Here is a 23,351-nt window from a genome sequence, read left to right as displayed (position 1 = left end):
AGGTTGAAATTCAAAACTAGCTCTGTGACCCTCGGGATTCTTTAAGCTCTCTGGTTGGGGTAGAAGCATTAGTGTCTGTAAATGGTACTTAATTCTCTCAGTAGTCTGATTTTCATTTAAAACTGTGATCAAAAGGCTGTTCAGTAAGTATAGAGGCAAACAAAGGAAATTTGTTAACTTTAAGACTGGAGTTACTTGGTTCAGATCTCAAAGTGATTTAAAATAATAATAATAATAAGTTGCCGGCATTTAAAGAGATATCTAGGTATCTCTTTAAATATCGGGTTTCATAATACTGGGCACATACATCCAAAACAAATAGAACAGAATTCTGGCTGTTTCTGTAGACGGGAACTTAAATCTCGATCCTGAAGTTAGGCTCACGTCTCTCACTTATATTGCCTGCATAGGTACTTGAATTTGGACCCAGCTTTTTAGGTGTTTGCACAATTTTTATAGTCAGTTCTCAGAAGGCAATTGTGTTTCCTTTATTTCCACATTCTTGGGGGCACCACAGTCACTCCCCTGCACCGCCTACAGATACCACTTCAAATATGTCATTTTTTGTTTTCCTCAATTACTACCAATGTCACAGGCTACACCCTGCTGATTCTACCTCAGTCTAGACTTCACTAGCAATTTCTGACAGGTATTGTTAGTGGAGTCCTCCCTACAGTAAACTACACTAACTTTCAAAGTTGTTCCATATTTTTGAGATATATTCTGTCTTTCAGGCTCAAATAAGGAATAAAAACTGGAGTTAATTTTTGTTTTTGTTGTCCATGCTCCCATGTAAATATCACCATCACACTCAGCGAGATGAGATACAGATTCAGGAGGAGGGCGGCGGGCTAGAGAACCAGGTGCCATGCTCTCCAGCAGCCTCTCCCTGTTTTCCGAACAAGGGGATTTGTGTGAGTGGTTGAGGGTTCATGTCCCCAGGGAAGGTCCCAGGGTCAGACTTGTTAGCCCAGTGACTGAACTACTCGGATGCCTTTCCTTAAATACCCTAGAATGGTTCTATCCAACAGAAATACAGTGCAATTCACAAATGTGCGAGCCAGACATAAAATTTAAAATTTTCTAGTAGTCACATTTAAGAAAGGAAGAAAATGGGTGAAATGAATGTTAATAATATATTGTATTTAACCTCATATATCCAAACTATGATCAACATGTAATCAATATGAACAAAAAATATCAATGAGATAGTTTACATTCTTTTTTGCATATTAAACCTTCAAAATCTGGTGTGCATTTCATATTAGGAGCACATCTCGACTTGGACCAAGCGTATTTCAAGTGTTCAGTAGGCACATGGGACAGTGGCTATTGTGTCAGACCGTGTAGCCCCAGAACATTCCTAATCCTGGCAATATATAGTAGCAACCAAGTAAATTGTTTTAATTTAATTAAGTCAATTGAAATGAGTTGGATTGAATGGAGGTGAATTACTCATGGGGCACACTAAAGGGCCTGCAGTCACCTGCAGCCAGGCTCTCTGTTCCAGGCCACAGTTTTATCTTAGTCTCCTGAAAGGCTCCCCGCCCACCCCCAGCCCCCACAAAGCAGCTCCTGGAATTCAGAGCCTTTAAAAGGATGCCCAGGCTCCCAAGACAACCATATGACAATCGTCATTTTTCGTGGCTCATGAATCTCCTTCCCCCATGAGCATACCATTTTAGATTCTTCTTAAACCTCCAACAGCACCAGGAACTTGCTACATCTTAAGGATTTGTCGCTGAATGTTCCACGCATTCTTTACTTCCCAGTATATTCTATGCCCAGTGATTGAACTAAAAGCCATTATCCTTCTCATTTCTCCACATCGCATGTTTACCTGAAATTTAGAAGTGGGATTCTGCCCCAATTCGCCCCTTCTAGTCATCAAATCATGGCAATGTTGTCATCTTCAAAACTTTCCATCTGACACTCCTCCCAAAGAGTTTCCCTGGTAACCGTCTAGTTTACCTTAAATACTGGCTTTTTACTTTTACTCCACTCCAAGTGGCAAAACTCATCTAGCCCCAAAAAAGAACACATCCTGAACAAACTCCAACAAACACAAGCACACACACACACACACACACACACACACACACTTAAAACCAGAACAATTGCATACCCCTGAAAGATAACGGTTAGCTCACTAAATTGGGAGTGGGGGACAGTTTTAAGGAATGTCCCACAAAGAGTAAATATATTTAGAGACCACACACCAGCACCCCAAAGGTGAGTGACTGCACCCGACGGTGAGGGGATCTCCGTAGATTCCAGCCTCGGGCTCACCTCACCGCCAGCCAGAGTCCACGGATACTCATGTAAAGGGCTCACTTGAGCACATGCAGACAAAAGTGCACATGCATCCAATTCACCGAAGAAAACCGACACACATTCTAGATTGGAAGTAGTCAAGGATCTTTTTAGAACCTGTTCCTTATGATTTAAAAAAAAAAAAAGTGTCTGAAACTTGTGTGTGTGTGTGTGTGTGTGTGTGTGTGTGTAGCAATAATCACACTTCAGATAAACCTCATCGGCTACGATACTGCCCTGGGCAAAGCACTGATGCTTTTTTTTTAAGCAACTTACACAGAGGTGCTCTTTCCCGCCACAACCCCCACTTCCAGTTGCCCCAGCTAGTTCTTTTTAGGGCTATTCGGCTCAATTGAAAGCGCATGTAGGAAAAACAAACTGGTAATCATGGTATCACAGGTGAGGGAAACTAAATGGAGGGTTGAGAAAGGAGGAGAAATGAACACTTTTACTTTATTCTGCACTGTTTAATTATTTTTATAAAAATAAAGTGTGTATTCTCATTATAAAGGTTTTATAATGAGAATACATACTTCTTTCATTTTTATGTGCCTTATTAATTTATTTGATTTACTTTCTTTGTTGGTCATTCGTTTGGGAAGCAACGTTTACCTATGGTGAAGTGTACAGATCTTAAGTGGGTTCTGAGAAGCAAATCTAACATGTGGCCACGGCCACAGTCAAGATACAGAACGTTTATTTCACCCCAGAAGGATGTTTGAGGGCCCCTTGCAGTCACTCTTCACCCACCATGAGCAACTGAGGCTCTGAATTCCGTCAGCGCCAGTTTCTGCTGGTTCTTGTACATGGAATAACACACCGGTCACTCCTCTCTGTCTCACTTCTGTCACAAAACACGGTGTTTCTGAGATTGGCCCACGCTGACACATCTCATAACCCATCTTTTCAATTACTGAGTAGCAATTTCACTACATGAATATACCACAAATTTTACTCCTGTCTCCTCTTGATGGACATTTGAGTTTTTCGAGTTTGAGACTATTTTATTTTCAGTTTGTCAGTACACATTTTTGTTTCTCTGCGGGTTTCTCCCCAGTAGAACCTCAGAGTAGAACTGCTGCTTGATGGGGTAGGTGTGTGTTTCAGTTAATAAGACAGGTTTCCAAAGTGGTTACACCACTCTACCTCCTACACATAATGTAGGAGCTACAATCATTTCTAACATTTGGCTTTGAAATAGTATCCAGTGATTTTTGTTGACATTTCTCAAATAACATATAATTTTTGACCATCTTTTCATGTACTGATTAGCCTTTTGTATGTCTTTTTTGGCAAATCTTTTGTCCTTTTTATTGAGTTTTAATATTGAGGGCGTAAACTCTTTATATGTTCTGGATACACATATATGTATTACAGATATATGTATTACAATTATTTTCTTTTAGTCAGTAGTTTGCCATTTAATTTTCTTAATAGTGTATTAATAAGCAAGAAGTTTTTCATTTTGATGAAGTCCAATACATCCACCTTTTTTCTCTTTTATTTTCCTTTTTGTATCTTTACTATCTTTGTCTACTGCCAAAGTTAGGAAGATACTGTCCTCTGGTTTCTTCTGAATATTTTATAGTTTTAACCTTTCTGTTTAGGTGCATAATCTAATTAATTTTGTGTAAGATTGAAATTTTTTATACATTTGCTCAGGTGTTCTAGGACAATTTGATGCAAAGGTTTTCTGTTTCCCATTGAATTGATTGGGTGCCTATATTTAAAATTGATTAACCTTATAGGTAAGAGTCTATTTCCAAATTCTTTATGCTCTCTATTGATCAACTTATCTATCCTTATGCCAGTGCTAAACTGTCCTGTAGCTTCAGTACATTTGAAATGCAGAGCTCTGATTTGTTCTACTTTTTCAATGCTGTTTTGGCTACTCTTTGGGTTTCTACATACATTTTTAAATCAGCTTATCAATTTTTTAAATCCCACTGAGACTTTTTAAATATTACAATGCCAATTTGGGGAATTTTTCACATATTTACCACTGAATTTGCTAATCTATAAATGTAGCTCTCCATTTATTTATATCCTCCTTAATAGCTGTCAGGGATGTTTTGTAATTTCCATTGCAGAGGCCTTACACATTTTTTATTATTTTTGTTTCCAAATATTTTGTTTATACTGCATAAATAAAGCTATTTTTTAAATTATTTTTTCTCATTGCTTGATGCTAACCTATAGAAATATAACTGACTTTTGTACAATAACCTTGATGAATTTACTTTATTAGTTCCTATAAATGCATTGGAGAAAATGATTTTCCATGTAAATAAAGATGTCTTAAAATAAAGGAAGTCTTTTTTTCTTCCTTTCCAATCTGGGTGCCTTTTATTTGTTTCTGCTGCCTAGCACTGGCTAGAGCCTCCAGCACACTATTGAATATAAATGGTGAGATATTCCTGTCTTTCCCTTATCTTAGGGAAAAATATGCAAAATTTTGCCATTAAGTATATTAGGTATAGACTTTTTTTATAATGCCCTTTATCAAATTAAGGAAATGTCATCCTATTAATTATTTGCTGAGAGGTTTTATCATATAAATAGATGGTGAATTCTGTCAAATGCTTCATCTGCATCACTCAAAATGACCAGATTGTTTATGTCTTTTATTCTGTTAATATGAGTTACATTGATTGATTTTTATTGCTGGACCTATCTTGATGTTCTGGGGCACATCCTACTTTTTAATTATGTAATAACATCAATGTGTTAATATTCACCTAAGGAATTTTGCATATACATTCTTGAGAGACATTTATCTGTAAATTTCCTTTTGTAATATTTTTTGCCAGTTTTTGGTACCAAAGTTGAGCTGACTTCATAAACTAAGTTGGGGAGGGTTCATTTCTCCTCTATTTGTTGGAAGAATTGGGGTATTGGTACTATTTCTTACATATTTGACAGAATTTACAAGCATATAACCATGTCTGGTAGAGTTTTCTTTGTAGGTAAACGTATTAATAATAAATTTAATTTCTTTGAAAGAAATGGAACTATTGAGATATTCAATGTCTCCCTCATTTTTACTTTTGGGCAATATCTCTTTTTAATTTTCTTTTTCTTTATTGATTTTAGAGAGAGAGGAAGGGAGAGGGAGAGAGAGAAACATCGATGAGAGAGAATATCAATTGGCCGCCTCCTATGTGCCCCCCACTGGGGATCAGGCCCACAACCTGGGCATGTGCCCTGACCGGGAATTGAACCAGCAACTTCTTGGTGCATGGGTTGACGCTCAACCACTGAGCCACACCAGCTGGGCGCAATATCTCTTTTTAGTGATTGCTCTAAGGATTGCAATATTCAACCTTATCTTATCAGAGTTTATTTAGAATTAATGTTGTACTGTTTCATGTAAAATATGAGATTCACAACAATATATCATATCCTATCCTTTGTACTATAGTTGTCATATATTTTACTTCTGCATATGTTATAAATGCCACAATTATGTCATAATATTTGCTTTAAGTAGTTATCTTTTAAGAATGTAAGCATATAAACTCTGCTCAAATTATTATATGTCCTCTTCATCATGCCTGTGTGGAGGAGACTCCACAGAAAACATGAAATTGCAATAGTTAGAAGGCTCTAGATATATATATATAGTCTTGTATATTTACCGAAGTGTACCTTTTCTGATACCCCTAATTTCTATCTGTAGGTCTGAAATTTCACCTAGTATAATTTCCCTTTGATCTAAAGAACTTCCTAAAACAACTCAATTTTTATTTATCTGGAAATACCTTTACTTTGTTTTCATTATTGAAGAATATTTTGTGCACATAAGAATTTAAGGTGGACATCTTATTTTTTCTCTGTCAGAGGTTTAAAGATATTATTCCAGTGCCTTCTGGTTCCCATAGTTTCTGATGGAAAGTGATATTTTATCCTGGATGTTTTCAAGATTTCCTATTTGTCTTTTTTTTTTTCAACCATTCGACTGTGATGTGCTTAGCTTTTATTATGTGCTTGTTTGTTTGTTTGTTTGTTTGGATGGATGTATTTATTCTGCTTGGATTTGCTGAGTTCTTAAACCTAACAGTTGATCATTTATTGCCACATTTGGAAAATTCAGAACCATTTTTTAAAAATATTTTTTCAGCCAAATTTTTTCTCTCTTCTTGTTCCAGAACTCAAATTATGTATTTATCCCTTTGATGTTGTCCTGCAGGCCACCAGGACTTTTTCTTTTATTTCAGACTCAATAATGTCAATTGATCTATCTTCATGTTCACTGATCCTTTTTTCTGCCAACCTCAATCTGCTGTTAAGTCCATCCCATACATTCAGCACCTTTTAAAACTTTTTAGATATGTAATCATTAGTTATAGTATTTTCATTTTGTTCTCTTTTATAGTTTCTACTTCTCCATTAAGGTTAAATGTCTGTTTAATATCATGACAATGTTTTATGTTTAGCCCTTGAACATATTTACAAGAGCTGCTCTAAAGTCCTTTTTCTGCCAGTTCCAATATCTGGATCATCTTAGGGTCAGTTTCCATCAACTGTTTTTTTTTCTTGACTATGGGTCACATTTTTCTTTTTCTAGTTATTTGTAGTAACTTTTGAATATAGGAAGAACTCTGTTGAAAATGGGGGGTGCAAATCTATTATCCTCTAGTGAGTATTAATTTTAGCTCTGATAGTTAATTTGTCTAGATTAATACCCAAATTCCTTTTTTGAAGCAGCACCAAAAATCTATGCTTAGTTCTTTTTAGAGCCTTCTAACTATTGCAATTTCATGTTTTCTGTGGAGTCTCCTCCACACAGGCATGATGAAGAGGACATATAATAATTTGAGCAGAGTTTATATGCTGATTTGATGTTTTCATTTTTATATTTTTATCATTTCTAGGCATTTCCTCCCATAAAAATAGCCAGCCACTTTGGGAATCCAAAATTATTTTCTCTAATTCCTTAAGACAAAATTGTGGCTTTTTGTAATATTCTAGATGTCTATCATTATGTGACCTGAGCAGTGCCATCAGATAAAAAATTTAAAAATAAAAAGTTGAGAAAAGGAAAAAAAAGGACACAAAGATTTCATCTTTTTTTTTAAAGGGATAAAATTCCCTCTAGTTTCTGCCTGCTTTTGTTTACTCTCCATTGTTTTTAAATAGGATTTTCAAAAATATATTGTCCAAAGTTTAGAGTTATATATTAGAAAGTTAGTGTGATATAAGTTATTCTGCCAATACTGGAACTAAACCTTACACTTATTTTAAATAGGAAATTTTTGAAAGAGTACAATTGGGAGCTTTTAATGTTAGTTGCATAGTGGGCGACTCTCTCTTCTTCCATTTTCTGGAAGCCTGATCTTAATTAGTTATAGAAAGTTACAGAAGTGACATAATTCCATTCCCAGAACATAGTATGGAACAGGGAGCAGGGTTGGTTTTAAAATATGTTGATGGGTTAAAAGTAGAGCACAGTCAAAATTACTTATGAAAACCCATAAATTATGCATTAAATATATATGGTTTTATGTATATAATCCTTTAGACAATTTTATCATTTCCTTTAACCTTTTTTGGTCAGTGTTTCTTTACAAACTTTATTTCTTCCATGTGCCTGTAGGATATCAAAAATACTATTACTTTTTCACCCAAACAAAGTATTTGTTTTTCAATGATCAATTATTAAGAATAAGAATTTTCTATTATTTTCATGAACATGCTTTGCTTATTTTAGGTTTACTTACATCTAATGCCTGAGGAAATCATCACTGATGGTAGCAAAAAGCTACATTATTTTTCTTCTTTCTCTCTCTTTAACCTACCCACTCACTTACCTATGGTCAGAGTTGAAGTCTCACAAACAGTATGCGTGATGCTCGTCCATTGTATATAGAAACTCCTACTTGACTCAAGACAAATACCCTTTTTGTTTTTACAGTGAAAGCCTTGTGAGTGTAAAATGCCTGACATTAAGGAAACTGCAAGAGATATATTTCATCAAGACAAATAAATTCTTACTGATTGGAGACAGCAAAATATGTGTGAAGCTTGAACAAAAGGCCTTAACTTGCAGAAAATTGAACATAATCCATATAGGTAAGAAGATTAGGGGGGGGGGGATGATTTCCATTTTTCAGATATCTGAAGATATTGATAGTGTGTGAATTTTCTGAATTTTAAAAGTAGACAAATCCTGAAAGTTATTTGCATTAGAGAAAAGCAAATTCTTTAACACAAATAATCTTTTTTTAAATTTTATTTTCAACCACAGTTTACATTCACTACCATTATGTACCGATTTCAGCTGTACAACAGAATGGCCAGAAACACCATGAACTCTACAGAGTGTTCCCTCCTCTGTCCCAGGCTCCACCTGGCTCCACACGCAGTTATCTAGACATTATTGACTGTATTCCCCACACTGTAAACCGTATCTCTGTGGCTGATCTGCATCTACCAACTGTACTGCTTTATTCCTTCAACTTTTTCACCCAGACTCACAACCCCCTTCTCTCTGACAGTTGTCAGTCTGCTCTTTGTATCTATGAGTCAAATAATTTTTAAAAGAAATGAAAGTTTTGAAGTGTATGCTATTAATTCTTACTGGGAGAATTCTCTGGGTTTTCACACTCAGCGAATGAAGGTGATTGGCACCTATAGATTGCAAGAGAAGTTAATCTATCTGAAGTGTCTAATGGGAGCTGGGTCACTTGTTATCCACTCACCTACGCCCTGTCCTTCATCACCTCGCCTTCTCCTATATTCCCTGCAGACTTCTCCCCATGTACTTACCATATTCTGAGTGTGTTTAACTAAATAATCAAATTATTTTAAAAAGTAAATATGCCTTCTGTAATAGAATTCTCCAGAGGAAAGAAAACCTATAAGGAATATATGTATTTTTTAAGATCTTGGCCCACATGAATGTGGGGGCTGGCAAATCTGAAATTTGTAGGACAGGCCAGAAGGCTAGAAATCAAAGAACATGGATAGTGTAGTCTTGAGTCCAAATTCCAAAGGGCAAGTAAGACAGTCTGTAAACTCAAGCAGGGTTGAATTTGAGACAGACTTGCTTCTTCTTCAGGGAATCTCAGTCTTCGCTTTCCAGGCCTTCATCTGATTGTATGAAGCCTACCATGCTATAGAGGGTAATCTGTTTTACTCAAAATCTACCACTTTATATTTATTTATTTATTTATTTATTTATTTATTTATTTTTAACCCTCACCCAAGGATATTTTTCTATTTATCTTCTGATAGAGTGGGAGGGAAAGGGAGAGTCAGGGAGAGAGAGAAAAACATTGACATGAGAGGGACACATTGACTGGTTGCCTCCTGCACGACCTGGACCAGGGCTGAAGACGAACTTCAACCAAGGTATGTGCCCTTGGCTGGAATCGAACCTGAGACTCATTGGTCCACGGGCCGATACTCCAGCTGCTGAGCTACACTGGCCAGGGCTCAAAGTCTACTGCTTTAAATGTCAGCTGTGTCCTTTTAAAAAAATATTGTACCTTTAGACGCATTTGACCAAGCAAATGGGCACCAGTTGATACATGAAGTTACCGTCACACCTTCCTAGGAGACCTATTATTGAGGATTGTTAGCAAATCTGGTTTGACCTAGAATACATATATTACACTTTGAGAAAAAAGTGATAACTATATTTTAAATAAAATTATAATTATAATTTGAATTACTGAATATATCTGCATGATAATAACCATATATATAATAATACAAATTAGTAAATCCATTTAATTATCTGGGTCGAAGTCAATATTAATTACCAGTTTACCATTTGGTTACCAAGCAAGTAAATCAAAACAATCAGAAAAGTTGGGATTTTGACCCCAAAAATGTTTCCATTACTTACAGATTGAGGTGAATAAAGTTCTTTACAAAACCTCAGAGATACCCAGGTATAGGAGAAAATATAAGCCAACTATGATATATCAGTACAATAGAATACTAACTACTTGTATGTATTCTACCTATGGAGAGTTCATGCACATGTATGAAAAACTGTTCAAAGTGATTGAAGAGATGAATTATTTCAATACTCTGGCTTTAAATACGCTGGCTCTGTCTCTCCGTATTCTCAACAACCCCTCCCCCCCCACACACACACTTACCCTCAAAAAATAAAATTAAATGTAGGAGAGCAAGACAATTAAATGTAGAAACAACAAAGAGAAATGGAATCTAGTCTCAACTTTGTTCACTAAGATGATAAAATAAAGAGTAAAAGCAGAAGTTCCACATGTGAACAACTATCTTCAGACAACCAGAGGTGGTGGGAAAGAGACAGACACAGCAGGTGTCCAGGGGGAGCTGCCAGGCCCAGCATGCGACACAGGGAGCTGGGTCTTGCTCATCTGGAGACTCAGCTGCTGTGGATGGACGCTCAGCTTCTGCACTGCACACGGACACTCTATCTACAGCTTTGCCATTTACATTGCAAATACCACCTATTCGCTCTCTGAAACCAGGCGGAGAGGGCAGAGGCTCTCGATCCTCCGCCAGAGTCCCCGAGCACTGGAGGAGAGCCCCTTCCTACAGAAGCCTTCACCACATGGGGGCCTGTGTGTACTTTACACAGTGAGGGTGTGAACACTGGCATGTTGCACACGCTCCGGGTGGCACCCTGCCCCATCTGAATCCCGAGATCTCACATGCCCAGGGTGTTTAAGGGTCCACATTCTGCAGCACCCCGCAGACTGCTAACCTGACACGCCTCGGTTGAGGGGCCAGGGGAGAGGCGGGGTGCACACTGCTGGTCGCATGGGCACCCGTAAAGGGGGCGGTGAGAACACGGGGCTTTGGAAAGCATCCTTGGGCAAGAAGGATGAAAGTGGTGGAGGCGTCTCACAGCAGCATCTTCCTCTGGTTCCTAATGTGACGCTTTACTGACAGAACTGTCTCGTAATTAAATTGCCACTGGATGCTCTTGGTGGAAGGTCAGAGGCCGCGCCTCCCACCAGCTGCCTCCTGCACTCCGTCCCCGTCGTTGGGTCTAGAGGGGCAGCTTCCTCCTTTCCCACTGTTCTGGGCAGGGTACATCTATACCGTTGTTCAGGTTGTGCAAGAATAAATAAACGTTATACACTGTTACTTGAGGAAGGAGCATCTTTTTCGAATGTGCTCGAAGACAGCATTTAGGCTCAAGGCCGACGGATGGGGAGAGTGGTCCGAACAAGCCTGTGGAGGACCGACCACGGGGTCCAGAAACGAGAGCTAAACGAAGAATAGCGAGCATCGGGTCAGACAGAATTGAACTTAAATCCTCTTAAACCATCCGACAGGGGCCAGAACAAAAATCAGTCAACCTCTCTGAGACTCAATTTCCTCCTCAGCGTAGCGGCCGTAAGGGATTGTTGATGGAGATGGCGCGGGTAAGGCACGTGGCACTTAGTGGGTAGATGACCAATAGTAGTCAGGTCTTCCTTAATTCTTCCTTTATCTCCCTTGGGAGATGGGGGTGGAGCAAGGAACTCAGTGCCAGAGGTTTTGTTGAGAATGTGATTCTTGATCATTGTTTGGATGAAGGGCAGGCTCTGGCCTGGTGGCGTGGAGTTGACAGGGTCCCCGGTTGTCCAGCTTCCCTGCACTTTTCCTCCTGCTTCCCTCAGGCATCATCCCTTTATCTAGTGCCTCTAAGGGGAAAAGGATCAACTTCCCCTTTCAGCAGACATCTGCGGGCATAGAAGGAGCCACTTCCTGTTTTATAGAGCCTCTGGAGTCAGGCAGGAGAAACTCGGCCAGTCACCACCATGAGAACTGCTGGTAGTACATGGGCCAAACTCCTGCACACAGTTCATTTCATTGAGTCAGCAAGTCAGTCAGAAAGCCCAGCTCAGTCTACTGAGTCAACTCTGATGAGCACACCCTCTCTCATTCATTAACAAAGGGTTTAGGTTCTATTTTAAGCTCTGCTCCCCTCTCTCTGTCTGAGATCAGCCATGCAGAACAGTGGCTGCCCCACCTCTAGGTAACAGACCTCCCAGGCTCTGGTGAAAGAAGCTAAGAGGCCAGGGAAGCCTCTGGTCAGTGGTGGGGAGGCGGCCTGACACACATGATCTTCTAAAAATCCGATACCTTCCTTAGGGTTTGCTCTGCTTAAAATAATACACATCGTTCTCCAGTAGTATTTCTATATGGTGCGAGTGATCCTAACAGCAATTCTGGGAGGCAGGCAGGCAGAAGGAAGAGGCCAGAGAGGGGCTTGGAGCAGATGAGGTTGAAGGAGGAGGCAGTCTGAGGTCACACTAGAGGCTCCAAGCCACGGCCAGGATGCAGACCCTTGACTTCTACGCAGCTGGAATGAGGTGCAATCTTATCACCTGATCTAATTGGAATAATGAACACTCAAAGTTTAAATACTCTGCTTTGGGGCTAGTTGATAACAAGTATTCAAAAGGTGAAGAGAATGTGTTTTAGTGTAAAATTAGCACTAGCTGCTATAACAAATAAGCCCTAAAAACGTATGATATCTCAAACACCATTAAGTTTATTCCTTGCTCTCCTAAGAGCCAAATAGTGTTTCTCCCCTGTGGTTGGAGGTCCTCCAGGCGATACTGAGGACTCCTTCATCCTGTGGCTCCACTGTCTTCAATATTTGATTCCAAACGGTGCAAGGGGAACAAGCCCAGGTTCACACATGGGGGTTTCTAGGCCAGGGTAGGAAGTAATGCACATCCCTTCCACTCACGCTGCTCACTAGGCTACCCTCAGCAAGGGGGCTGGGAAATACAGTCAGGCTTTGAACCAGGAAGAAGAAGAAATGGTTTTCTGAACAGGAATGTGATTTTCAGAGCAGATGAACTTTAAATATTACAATTATTTTCTTGACTGTCTTAAGGCGGACATTATTCTTTTTTCCTTTCCAGTTAAACCAGAGGCTCCTTTTGACGTAAGAGTCATCTATCGTGAGGAAGCAAATGACTTTGTTGTGACATTTAATACATCGCACTTGTGGAAGAAGTATGTCAAACAATTAATACATGAGGTAGCCTACCGCCAGGAAAAGAATGAAGGCGATTGGATGGTACGTGGGTCAACTACATCTATAGATTAGTAAATGCATAAAGATGTATATATACTATACTTAATAAATAAATAAAATATATAAATTAAGATATATAAATGTATAAAACTATTAAATAAGAATGTCCTAATGTTACATTTTTTTTTGTTGTTCCAGAGTTGCATTTACCTGGGGAGGTCCCCTAGCAATTTTGTGCTCAAAATGTACCTAAGAGTAAAAGCTTCAGGTCCCACAAAACCTGAATCTACTCTGGCCTAGTCTTCTTCTGACTCTGTTTTGGGTTTTTCTTTCTTGCTCTATTTTTTGGTTTTATGATGTTTCTAAATTAGGTTGTTGGACTAGCCATATAGGTGAAAACCAAGTCAATCCTCTCTATCTGGGGGTCTCAAAAGGTATCCCATTTAGCTTTCACAGGCAAAAACATCACCAAGTCATAGCCACAATTGATCTACGGAAGTTATGAGAGTTATTAAAGAGAGAGAAAGGTAGAATTATATCTTGCTGGAGGGAAATGATTTTTGCACACTAACCTTACCACTCCCTTTCGTCTCTTCTTGAAATGTGAAAGGAGAGATAAAGAAAAAGAAGAGCTTGAAGTGTGGGAAGAGAGGTGGAGCCTGGGAATGATTTATATCCTCCCGAAGTAGGAGAGCCCACTCACCTGAATAATAACCCATTGTACAAGGGTCCGTCCTCCTTTGCCATCTGTAGCATCATTTATGAGCTCATAGTCTGTGCTCCACATTTTGCTGCTGACCCCTTCACGTATCAGTTTCTTCTTGTAACACATATGAGAGAACTTTGAGTGAATGTCCACAAGACTAAAGACACTTGACTTGAGTGACTTGAAAGATCTGGGCAGAATCTGTTTTTTCATCCTAAAAATGTAGTGGCACTTTTTGCTCTTCAGCACGTGAATTTATCCAGTACGAAGCTGACACTCCTACAGAGAAAGCTACAACCTGATGCAATGTATGAGATTAAAGTCCGATCCATCCCCACCATGATTTATTTTAAAGGCTTCTGGAGTGAATGGAGTCCAAGTGTCCACTTCAGAACTCCAGAGACCAAGGTCCCAGGTGAGAAGTGACTGAAGAGTCTCCGTTCCCCGCAGAGAGATTTTCAGATCCAAGTGTGTGAGGGAGAGGGAGAGGGAGAGGGAAAGCGAGGGAGATGACGCCCCAAAGGGCTTTCTTACACTTTATTTGGAGAAGAGCTGCCATCTTTGCCCTTTATGTGAAGAACCAGGAAGTGGTGGGAGTTGGACCCTCCCACCTATATCAGTTGCTGACCAACTGATGGGCCTGTCTACTGCCCTGGGTGTTCCTGGTTCTGCTAATATCTGAAAAAAAAAAAAAAAACCCTCATCCACTGCCTCCAGTTTACCAATTCAGATGAGGATCCTAGTGCCTGGTGTCTCTAAGACCCCTCCAGGGAATATCTCTGTGGATGGCAGGTTAGCAGGCTGATAGGGCTCTCCACGCCCTCTTTCCAGATAGTGAAGATACCCCGGTGGTCTAGGAAAGGAGAGTGGCCGAAAGAGCCAAAGGGCATGTCTTAGGCAGCTCCCTGGGGACCTGAAGCACTGCACATATCTCCCCTTTGGGGGATAAGGGGAGCTGATCGGACACACTAACCTCTCACCCTCACCCTAGAAATGGCTGAGACTATAGGAGAGAGTATCTATCTCATCACCCCACTGCCTGGCTTCTTACTCTTGGTGATGGGAGTTGAGGAGGGAGTGCTGGTATCTTTAATGTTAGGTCACTTTTACATTGTAAGTGACAGATATTCTGGACCTGGTCACCTAAGTCAGGGCCACTTTCTGAAGCCAAGATTTCCCCCATAAAGCTATAACATCATCCTGTTCACTGAAGAGCAACTTCCAAGAAATAGTAAATGAACCAAGTTACCAAATAAACTGATCGTCCTGAAGTCTCTCCCATGACATGCTAATGATTGTTAACATAGAACTATCCTTGCATTCCAGGAAGGCTGGAGCCTATTCTACTAACAGTCAGCATTCTGAGTTTCTTCTCTCTGGCTGTGATGGTCATCTTGGCCTGTGTGTTATGGAAAAAAAGGTGAATTTCTTTCATTAAATGGGTGATTGTGTGTCATCCCAGACAGTCAGAGCTCTAACCCTACTTATTGATGAGAAAACTACAAAGAGGAATAAGGCATTTCAGAAATTATAGTGCCCAACATCCCTCATCCTCAGACATTCATGACGTTTCCTAGTTTCCTAAGAGGCGAAATATATAAACCAGACATCAGGTGAATGCTCACCACAAACTTTTCCTCCTAAAGGAGTAGGAGTCGTGCCTTCAGAATGACTGAGCAACCAAAGACACCTATAGAAAATGTAGAACATATTTGAAGTCTTGACTTTTAGCACATGTTCACAGGACATTTGCATTCTACCTTATGATACGTCCATGTTTGTTTCACCATAAAAATGGTCTTTTAGATACATACCAGTCAAGTTATGAATGCTCTAGAAAGATGCCTTCAGCACAGGGCCACACGTCCAAGAATGCAAATACTCCCATTTGAAAAGCACCATCTCAAAGCAATTTCTTTGTGTAACTTAGAAAATGTTCCTTACTTCTACAAAAATGAGAGAGAAGGAGTTGCTGCCAAAAAAGAGAAGGAATAAGATGACAACATATATATTAGGAATCGATGAACAGCTCCAACTGTCACCAAACCTCTGCACTGCCAAGCCTCATCGTTCCTTTTCTCCAGTGCTCTTTCCCAGAGGTGTATCATTGTTTTGTCTTGTTCGCAGAGTAGATCACTGAAAGCAGTCTCTGGTCTAAGTCTTCCATGGATAGTAGGACACTGAGGCCCAGATAAATCATTTGCCCAAGGTGACCCACCTAGCTGGGACAAAGCCAAGACTAGAAATCCATTATTCTGGTTTCTGGCTCAGAATAAGTGGAAAGATCTAATGTGCCTGCTCCCTCCGCCATTCTTTTCATCTATCAATGTCCTCTAATTTCAGAATTAAGCCTATTGTATGGCCCAGTCTCCCTGATCATAAGAAGACTCTGGAGCAACTGTGCAAGAAACCAAAAAAGGCAAGTGCTTCTGATGCCCTTCCGTCACTGTGTTCAAGGCGTCGCAACAGCCAGAAATGATATTGCAGGATAAGAAAGAGTTGAACTCAAGTTTTGGTCTTTTGTGCGATCCCAAATGAGGATTCCTCATAAGGTTCTACCTGTAGCTTCAGGGGTAGGAAACAAAAGTGAGATATAAGTTTCAGAATTTTCTAGGCTTCCCAGGACTAAAGGGCACAGCCAGTGGTCATTTCTGACCCTGAGGTGTCCTAGCACCTCCAAAAGCAAAAAGTCAACTAGAATATGTGGGTTCATCTCTGACGTTCCCTGGTAAACCCCTGTTAGAAGTTCTTTAGATTTTTCCTGAAAAGACCATTCAGTGGTATGTCTCTCCAGGGCACGTTTTATGCCTTCTCTCTCTTTTCTTTTTGATGCAGAATTTGAACGTGAGTTTCAATCCTGAAAGTTTCCTGGACTGCCAGATTCACAAGGTGGATGGCATCCTAGCTAGAGAAGAAGTGGAAAGCTTCCTTCAAGACACATTTCCGCCACATCTGGAGGAATCTGAGAAGCAGAGGCTTGGAGGGGGTGTGCAGGGCCCCAACTGGCCAATAGAGCATGTGGTCATCACCCCAAAACCTTTCAGAGAAGATACACCACCCAAGTGCCTGACTGGGAATGCGAATGTGTGTGGCACCCCTGTGCTCCCCTCCTCCCGGTCCCCAGACTGCAGGGCAGGTGGCAAGAACGGGCCCCCTGTGTACCAGGGCCTGCTGCTTGGGCCTGGAACGACAAACACCACTCTGCACCCTCCGTTTTTCTTCCCATCAGAAATCCTGATATTGAACCCAGCTGCCCAGGGACAGCCCCTCCTCACTTCCTTGGGATCAAATCAAGAAGAAGCGTATGTCACCATGTCCAGCTTCTACCAAAACCAGTGAGCTGTCAGAAACCCAGGACTGGAACCATGCGAGCAACAAAGACGGCTGAGCTCCCACTCCCTTCACAGCACAGAGACAGAACTAACCCACCCCTCTCCTTACCTACAGGATTCTGAACCATCGCTTACCCCACCCTCCCCCTACCAGCATGGGGCAGGGACATTCTGCTTTGGGCAGTCCAAATGATGCAATTATTTCAGAAAGTACAAAAAGCAGAAAAGAGCCAAAGAACGAGTGGAGGAAATGATGAAGATGGGGGCAGGGAAGGCAGGAAGCGAGCCGGGAAGAAGAGGGCGTCCAGGGCTGGAGGAGGGCTGCTGTCAGGAGGACTTGCCGTGCGTCTGGGGCTGGAGGAGGGCTGCTGTCAGGAGGACTTGCTGTGCGTCCAGGGATGGAGGAGGGCTGCTGTCAGTAGGACTTGCTGTGCGTCCAGGGCTGGAGGAGGGCTGCTGTCAGTAGGACTTGCTGTGCGTCCAGGGCTGGAGGAGGGCTACTGTCAGTAGGACTTGCTGTGCGTCCAGGGCTGGAGGAGGGCTGCTGTCAGGAGGACTTGCTGTGCGTCCAGGGCTGGAGGAGGGCTGCTGTCAGTAGGACTTGCTGTGTGTCTGGGGCTGGAGGAGGGTTGCTGTCAGTAGGACTTGCTGTACATCCAGGGCTGGAGGAGGGCTGCTGTCAGGAGGACTTGCTGTGCGTCCAGGGCTGGGTCAGGACTCGGCATGTCTCCCTGCACCCTCACCATACTGGGAGATGGGAGCAGTTCTTACTATCATTATTAACTATTAGTATTCTCTTTGTTATAGATGATGAAACGGAGGCTTAAAGTAACCGCCATGCTTCCCACTCAGAGAGGGTGGGGACCAGAGTCGCTGCCGAGAGTCCAGGGCAGTCCGCCCGCAGCCATGCCTTCCTCCTGACTAGGGGCTGTCCATTCTCCAGTACCAACCCTCCCTAACAGCAAGACGACTAGATAATCTGTGTCCAAACTGGGTCACTTTAGAAAGTGAAAGGAGGTTATAAATAGTTACTCCAGGACAATAAGCATGCACCGGGAGTGTCCCGGACAAGTGGAGATATAATAGGAGAGCTGTGGGGAAGGAAGTACGGGAGAAAGTCGTGACGTGTGAAGCACCAGGCAGGGCCCACCGCATCCACACGAAGTGAAGGAGGCAGCCAAGTGCCAAAGCCCATTTCATTTCATTTTCCTGAAGAAGTGCGGGAGGGGAAGCCCGGGATGTCTATTGCTGGTTATCACCAACCCAACCTCTTGCTACCTCACTCAGCTGCTTCCATGGGTGGAAGAAAAACCTGTTGCCCGCTCTGGTTCTGGTGCATGAGAGCAGTGAACGGGGAGTCACCCTCTGTGTGTGTAGAGGAGGCCCCGGCCCAACTCGTCCCAAGATCTGCAGCCATAGACGGGAAGCGAAGAGGGGTAGACGGTCAGGGTTCTGTTTGGGGCTGGTTGTCATTGTTGTTGTTTATGTTTTGTGGGGTTTTTTTTCTTTGTTCTGATTGGAGTTCGTTTGGGAGGGGACTGTTTTCAATTTTCTTGTTTGTGGCTGTTTTGTTTTGTAATGTCTGTGAAGGGAGTTTAAACGGTGGACTAATCCACATTATCTGTTGGTTTAGACCCAACAGTAATCAATCAGATCATCTCACTCTTCAGTCGGGGGTTGCACTTGCCAAGTCCTTTTGTCTGATCAGGAGTAATGAACATAATCCCGTAACCCCGCAGTCTCGCTTTGTGCCTGTGGTTTTTCAAGCACCCCCATGAGCATTATCTCTCTCATTTCCTTGATAAGGATTCATGAACAGCCTGCTATGTGCACACCACCGGATTAGGAACAGGAGATCTAAGAAGCAAGGTTGGGACCCTGCCCCCATTAAGTGAACAATTTAATGAAACTGGCAGCTTTGTAAACTAGTGGTTGTAATGATGTGAAGTGCTACAGCGGAGACCTGTTCACAGTGCCCTGCTGGAGACAGGGACATACCACAAAATGACACACAGTGGCAAGGAGGAAAAGCAGAACCTGCTGATGTGTAGGTAGAAGACATCTTCCCCAGGTGGGCATGTGTTCGTTACCCTTTGAAGAAGTGGGAACCAAGGTGACCTCAAAGAGAAAGCCATCCCAGAAAACCTCATGCCCGGCCCAGCTGCCTTGTACCTTATTCAGAGAGGCCCTCTGCAGTATGTGTTGCCGTTTTCTCTGACTTAAGGAAAAATTGAGACACAGAGAAGACAGGTAAATTACTCAGGCTTCCTCATTAACTCGGGAATAGAAGCCAGAAGTTCATATCCCTGGAAAAAGTAGGCAATCTCTTAAAGAAATGAAGAGAAAAGTCAAGGTCCCTCCAGCTTTAAAATATATTTTAGTGTTGTTTGGCATAGGTTATAATTTGAATTTAGAGTGTGACTGTCACTGCAGGCATTGAAAATCATGTATTATAATTGTCACTGCTGCTAATGCTTGATCATATACTCAGAGACGACGTATACTGTAAGGTCACAAATTTCTTCTGACCAACCACACTTTGGATTTTATTAAGCAAGAAAAATTTCTGGTCAGAGACAAAGTATAAGTGAGAGATGAAAACTGCTAGTTCTGTATAGCAAGAAATGGAAAGAAAGCAGATAGACAGCTAAAGTTGGTCAATGAAACCACTATACGTCTGGATCTTGGGATCCCTGGCTCATTCAGTTGGCTTTCGACCAGCCCTTGCTTCTCTTGTCATCCTGGTTTCCATGGGAATTTGCTTCAGAAAGCCAAGTTTGGGCTGTTTCACATGTGTATTCTTGTGTTCATAGCATTGCTACAGGGGCTTCAAGACAGACGTAGCCAAGGAGACGCTGACCATACATGGATGGACAATTGGAAAGATACAGATCAGATGGGGCTATTCTTAAAAGTATCCATTGTTCACTACAGTAAACATTCCTGATTTGAATGTGTACTTTCCACGTGCATTAAAAATGTTTTGCAGAGCTGCTAAGTATATAAGTATCCGATATGTATTACCATCTCATACTTAATTAAATGCTATGGACCTCTTTGTGACTGTACTTGTCTTCTGTGAGAAATACGGATGCAGGGACACCCCGGTGGCCACAGTTCTCTTTGGAAAGGAAACATTCTGGTGCCCTTTGCTGTCATTATATAGGTTTGGATTTTCAGAGAAGACTGTTTCATCAATTAAGTAGTTAATTCACATATTAATCAATTAACAGAAATGTGTTGAGGATTTGCTTTGCACTGTGCTGGACACTGGGCTGTCAGAGATGAGATGGGATGGTCCCAGCTTGGAAACACATGGGGACAAAGACACACAGGAACGGTTACAGTGTGATATCATTTCTTCAAGGCTAAGTATCATCAGAATTCTTAGCTTTGAGCAATGAACATCAATTTGGCTAATTTCAGCAGAAAAGGAATTGATTAAAGGCTAATGAGGGCACTCAGACTATCTGGGAGGATGGAAGAATCAAACATGGGAGTCACAGAGACAGCCTTGTCTCCACCACTGGTAGCTCTCGCAGCAGCCCTGTGACTTCACATCACTCTCGGCTGGTTTCAAGGCAGAGCTGCAGCCCGTGGCCAGTTGCAACTATGCCCAGCTCATGAGCCGAGGACCTAGCAACGGGAGCCTCTTCTACAGTGAGAGGCAGGCTCGGCCTCAGAGAACGGGGCGTTCCCCAAGTAAAGGAAAGAAGTTCTGCGTGCACACACACACACACACACATACACGCCTTAGAGAAGAAGCTCCAAGAAGGGTAAGGTGAAGGAAGTCACACTTAATGTGGTGGCACACAGTACATAGGTGGGTGCCTGATCAAGGAGCCTGGAGTACGAAGGAGACATTTCCGAGCAGAAGAAAGAGCATGTTCAAAGTCATGGATCTGTGACAAGTAATGGAACATTACTTGTTACAAATACACTGGGTGATGTTCCCTTATTGGTCTCAGCTGCAAACAGTAGGGTGTTGGTGGTTACTCCTGAAAGTAAGACACAGGAAACTTTCATAAAAATAAAACATAAAAAATAGGTATTTTCCTGTAACACTTTATTTTAATTAACAACATATATCTGTATATCCATTCTGCGCTCTTTTGGTACAAGGCCAAGGCTGATCCTTTGAGTGACACACACCATCATGCATCATCTTCTCTTTCTAATTCTGCTTCCTTTAAAGTGGAAAAGAGCTTTCAAAAAATATTTAAGTGCAGTTGCCTAACTCTTAAGGATCTCCCACACCAATCTTTTATTATCACCTTTCCAACTGTACACTAGCAGGATTCTGTCAACGTGGCTTGATGAAGTCTTTTCAAACCATTCAAGGTTGTTCTCACAGATCAACATCAGTCTTACTTTGCATACTCATATTTCATCAGCTTGCATAATATCATTGCAGAAACAAGTTCGCTGGCCTACATAAGTCTGGGAGCAGACAGGACCGACTTGGGTGAGTTTATGTCTCATTTGTTGGGTACAGCATACACTGGAGGACAGCCCTGTGGCAGCCGAGTCTCAATGTGGGTGTCAATGTATCTCACAGAGAGCATGGCGAGTGCTGGGCCATTGGCAGGTGGTCCAGTGGAAATCGTCTGCGGCCATCAACTTCTTAGCATTCCTAGTCCAGAGAGTGTGCCAAGCAGTGGCTGAGATGACACTTGGCAGAATTGGTGGCGAGCAATGGTTAAGCCTTTGACATGCCAGTCCAAGATATGTTGATTTAGTCTGAAGAGGATGAGCATATTTAGGAGGATTTTAATCAGGAGTGTGGCATAATAAATTTCATGTGTGTATCAGAGTTTACGAAGGGAACCTGATGCACCTTCTACTTACCCTAATGTCCCCACACTGATTTGTAGTGATCTAATTTGTCTGATTCTCCCCAGGCTCCTAAGCACTCTGTCAAAGAGGACTATGACTTATTGAGGTGCATGCCAATTACTAAATATAGCATCTAAAATCTAGAAAACACACAATCATAAATGGAGTGAATGAATCAACATATTAGGGAATGATGTTGTATTCGTCAGTGTGTTTCCTCATGGCCACTCTGGATAGAAGAATGTCAGGTCAGGATGCTCAGCCGGAGGCAGCATCCCTGAGAGAACAGCCCATGTGCACCCACGTGGAAGGAGTCAGTTGTGTTCCCCATCCACGGTTGCCTCCCCAGCTGCGCTCTTAACCACTGTAACCACAGAGGTGGGGAAATAATAGGGTGGAGTGAGGTGGGGTGGGGAGAGAACTTTCCAAAGTTTTATCTCTCTGATGAATATCTGCATTTGATTGTGTTTGTTCGTTGATTTACTTCATTCTAGATCAACTTTTACTTCTTTTTTTAAAAAAAAAATTCTTTATTGATTTTAGAGAATGAATGGAGAGGGAGAGGGAGAGGGAGATAGAAACATTAATGAGAGAGAACATCGATTGGCCGCCTCCTGCATGCCCCCCACTGGGGATTTGGCCCACAACCTGGGCATGTGCCCTGACCGGGAATCGAACCAGTGACCTCTTGGTGCATGGGTTGATCCTTGGCCACTGAGTCACCCTGGCTGGCTGGGCATTTGCTTCTACTTTTGAATGTCAATGGCTTGCGGCATTTGTGTATAATTTGCAATGATGTAGCTGTTCAAAGAAAATAAAACCTGGTGGGTCCAAGGAATATACTCACACTCCTCAAGACACTGGTAGAAACCAAGTGCAAACAGCACACAAGCCCTGAGGGTGGGAAGTAATGTTTCCATGCTGAGTTCTGCAGATGTACTTACAGTAATCTGGCGGCCCCTTCCAGAAGCCGCGAGAGCTGGTTCCTTTTCTCCTCTGGGTGAAGATTTCTCACCCAGGGGAAGAACTTGCAGAGGCTAAGAAGGACTTTTTCTTTTCTTTCTTTTTACAACAAATTAGGTGCCGCAAAATATAAACTATGCCAGTCATCAGACAAAAATAAAAGCAATCAGGAAACATTTTAATATCAAACTAAAGATACTGTTATCCACTGATAACAGTG

General features: G+C 41.7%; 1 protein-coding gene across 2 annotated transcripts in view; it reads left to right on the top strand.

The window, feature by feature from the left end:
- The window catches only part of IL7R (interleukin 7 receptor), a 28,926-nt gene extending 6,568 nt beyond the window's left edge, over positions 1–22,358 (top strand). The window contains exons 3-9 of one of the 2 annotated variants that reach the window (XM_036279223.1): positions 8,228–8,385; positions 13,179–13,336; positions 14,247–14,415; positions 15,327–15,420; positions 16,344–16,419; positions 16,836–17,084; positions 17,230–17,316. In XM_036279223.1, coding sequence (XP_036135116.1) covers positions 8,228–8,385; positions 13,179–13,336; positions 14,247–14,415; positions 15,327–15,420; positions 16,344–16,419; positions 16,836–17,084; positions 17,230–17,238 — 913 coding nt within the window. In that variant the 3' untranslated portion in view covers positions 17,239–17,316. Of the gene's footprint in view, positions 1–8,227; positions 8,386–13,178; positions 13,337–14,246; positions 14,416–15,326; positions 15,421–16,343; positions 16,420–16,835 lie in introns of both variants that reach the window. The other variant, XM_036279222.1, reaches the window with a different exon arrangement.
- Positions 22,359–23,351: the final 993 nt, after the last annotated feature.

The sequence above is a fragment of the Molossus molossus genome, unplaced genomic scaffold (assembly GCF_014108415.1).
Source record: "Molossus molossus isolate mMolMol1 unplaced genomic scaffold, mMolMol1.p scaffold_m16_p_3, whole genome shotgun sequence".
Classification (NCBI taxonomy): domain Eukaryota; kingdom Metazoa; phylum Chordata; class Mammalia; order Chiroptera; family Molossidae; genus Molossus; species Molossus molossus.
This window is presented reverse-complemented; position numbering and strand designations above follow the sequence as displayed.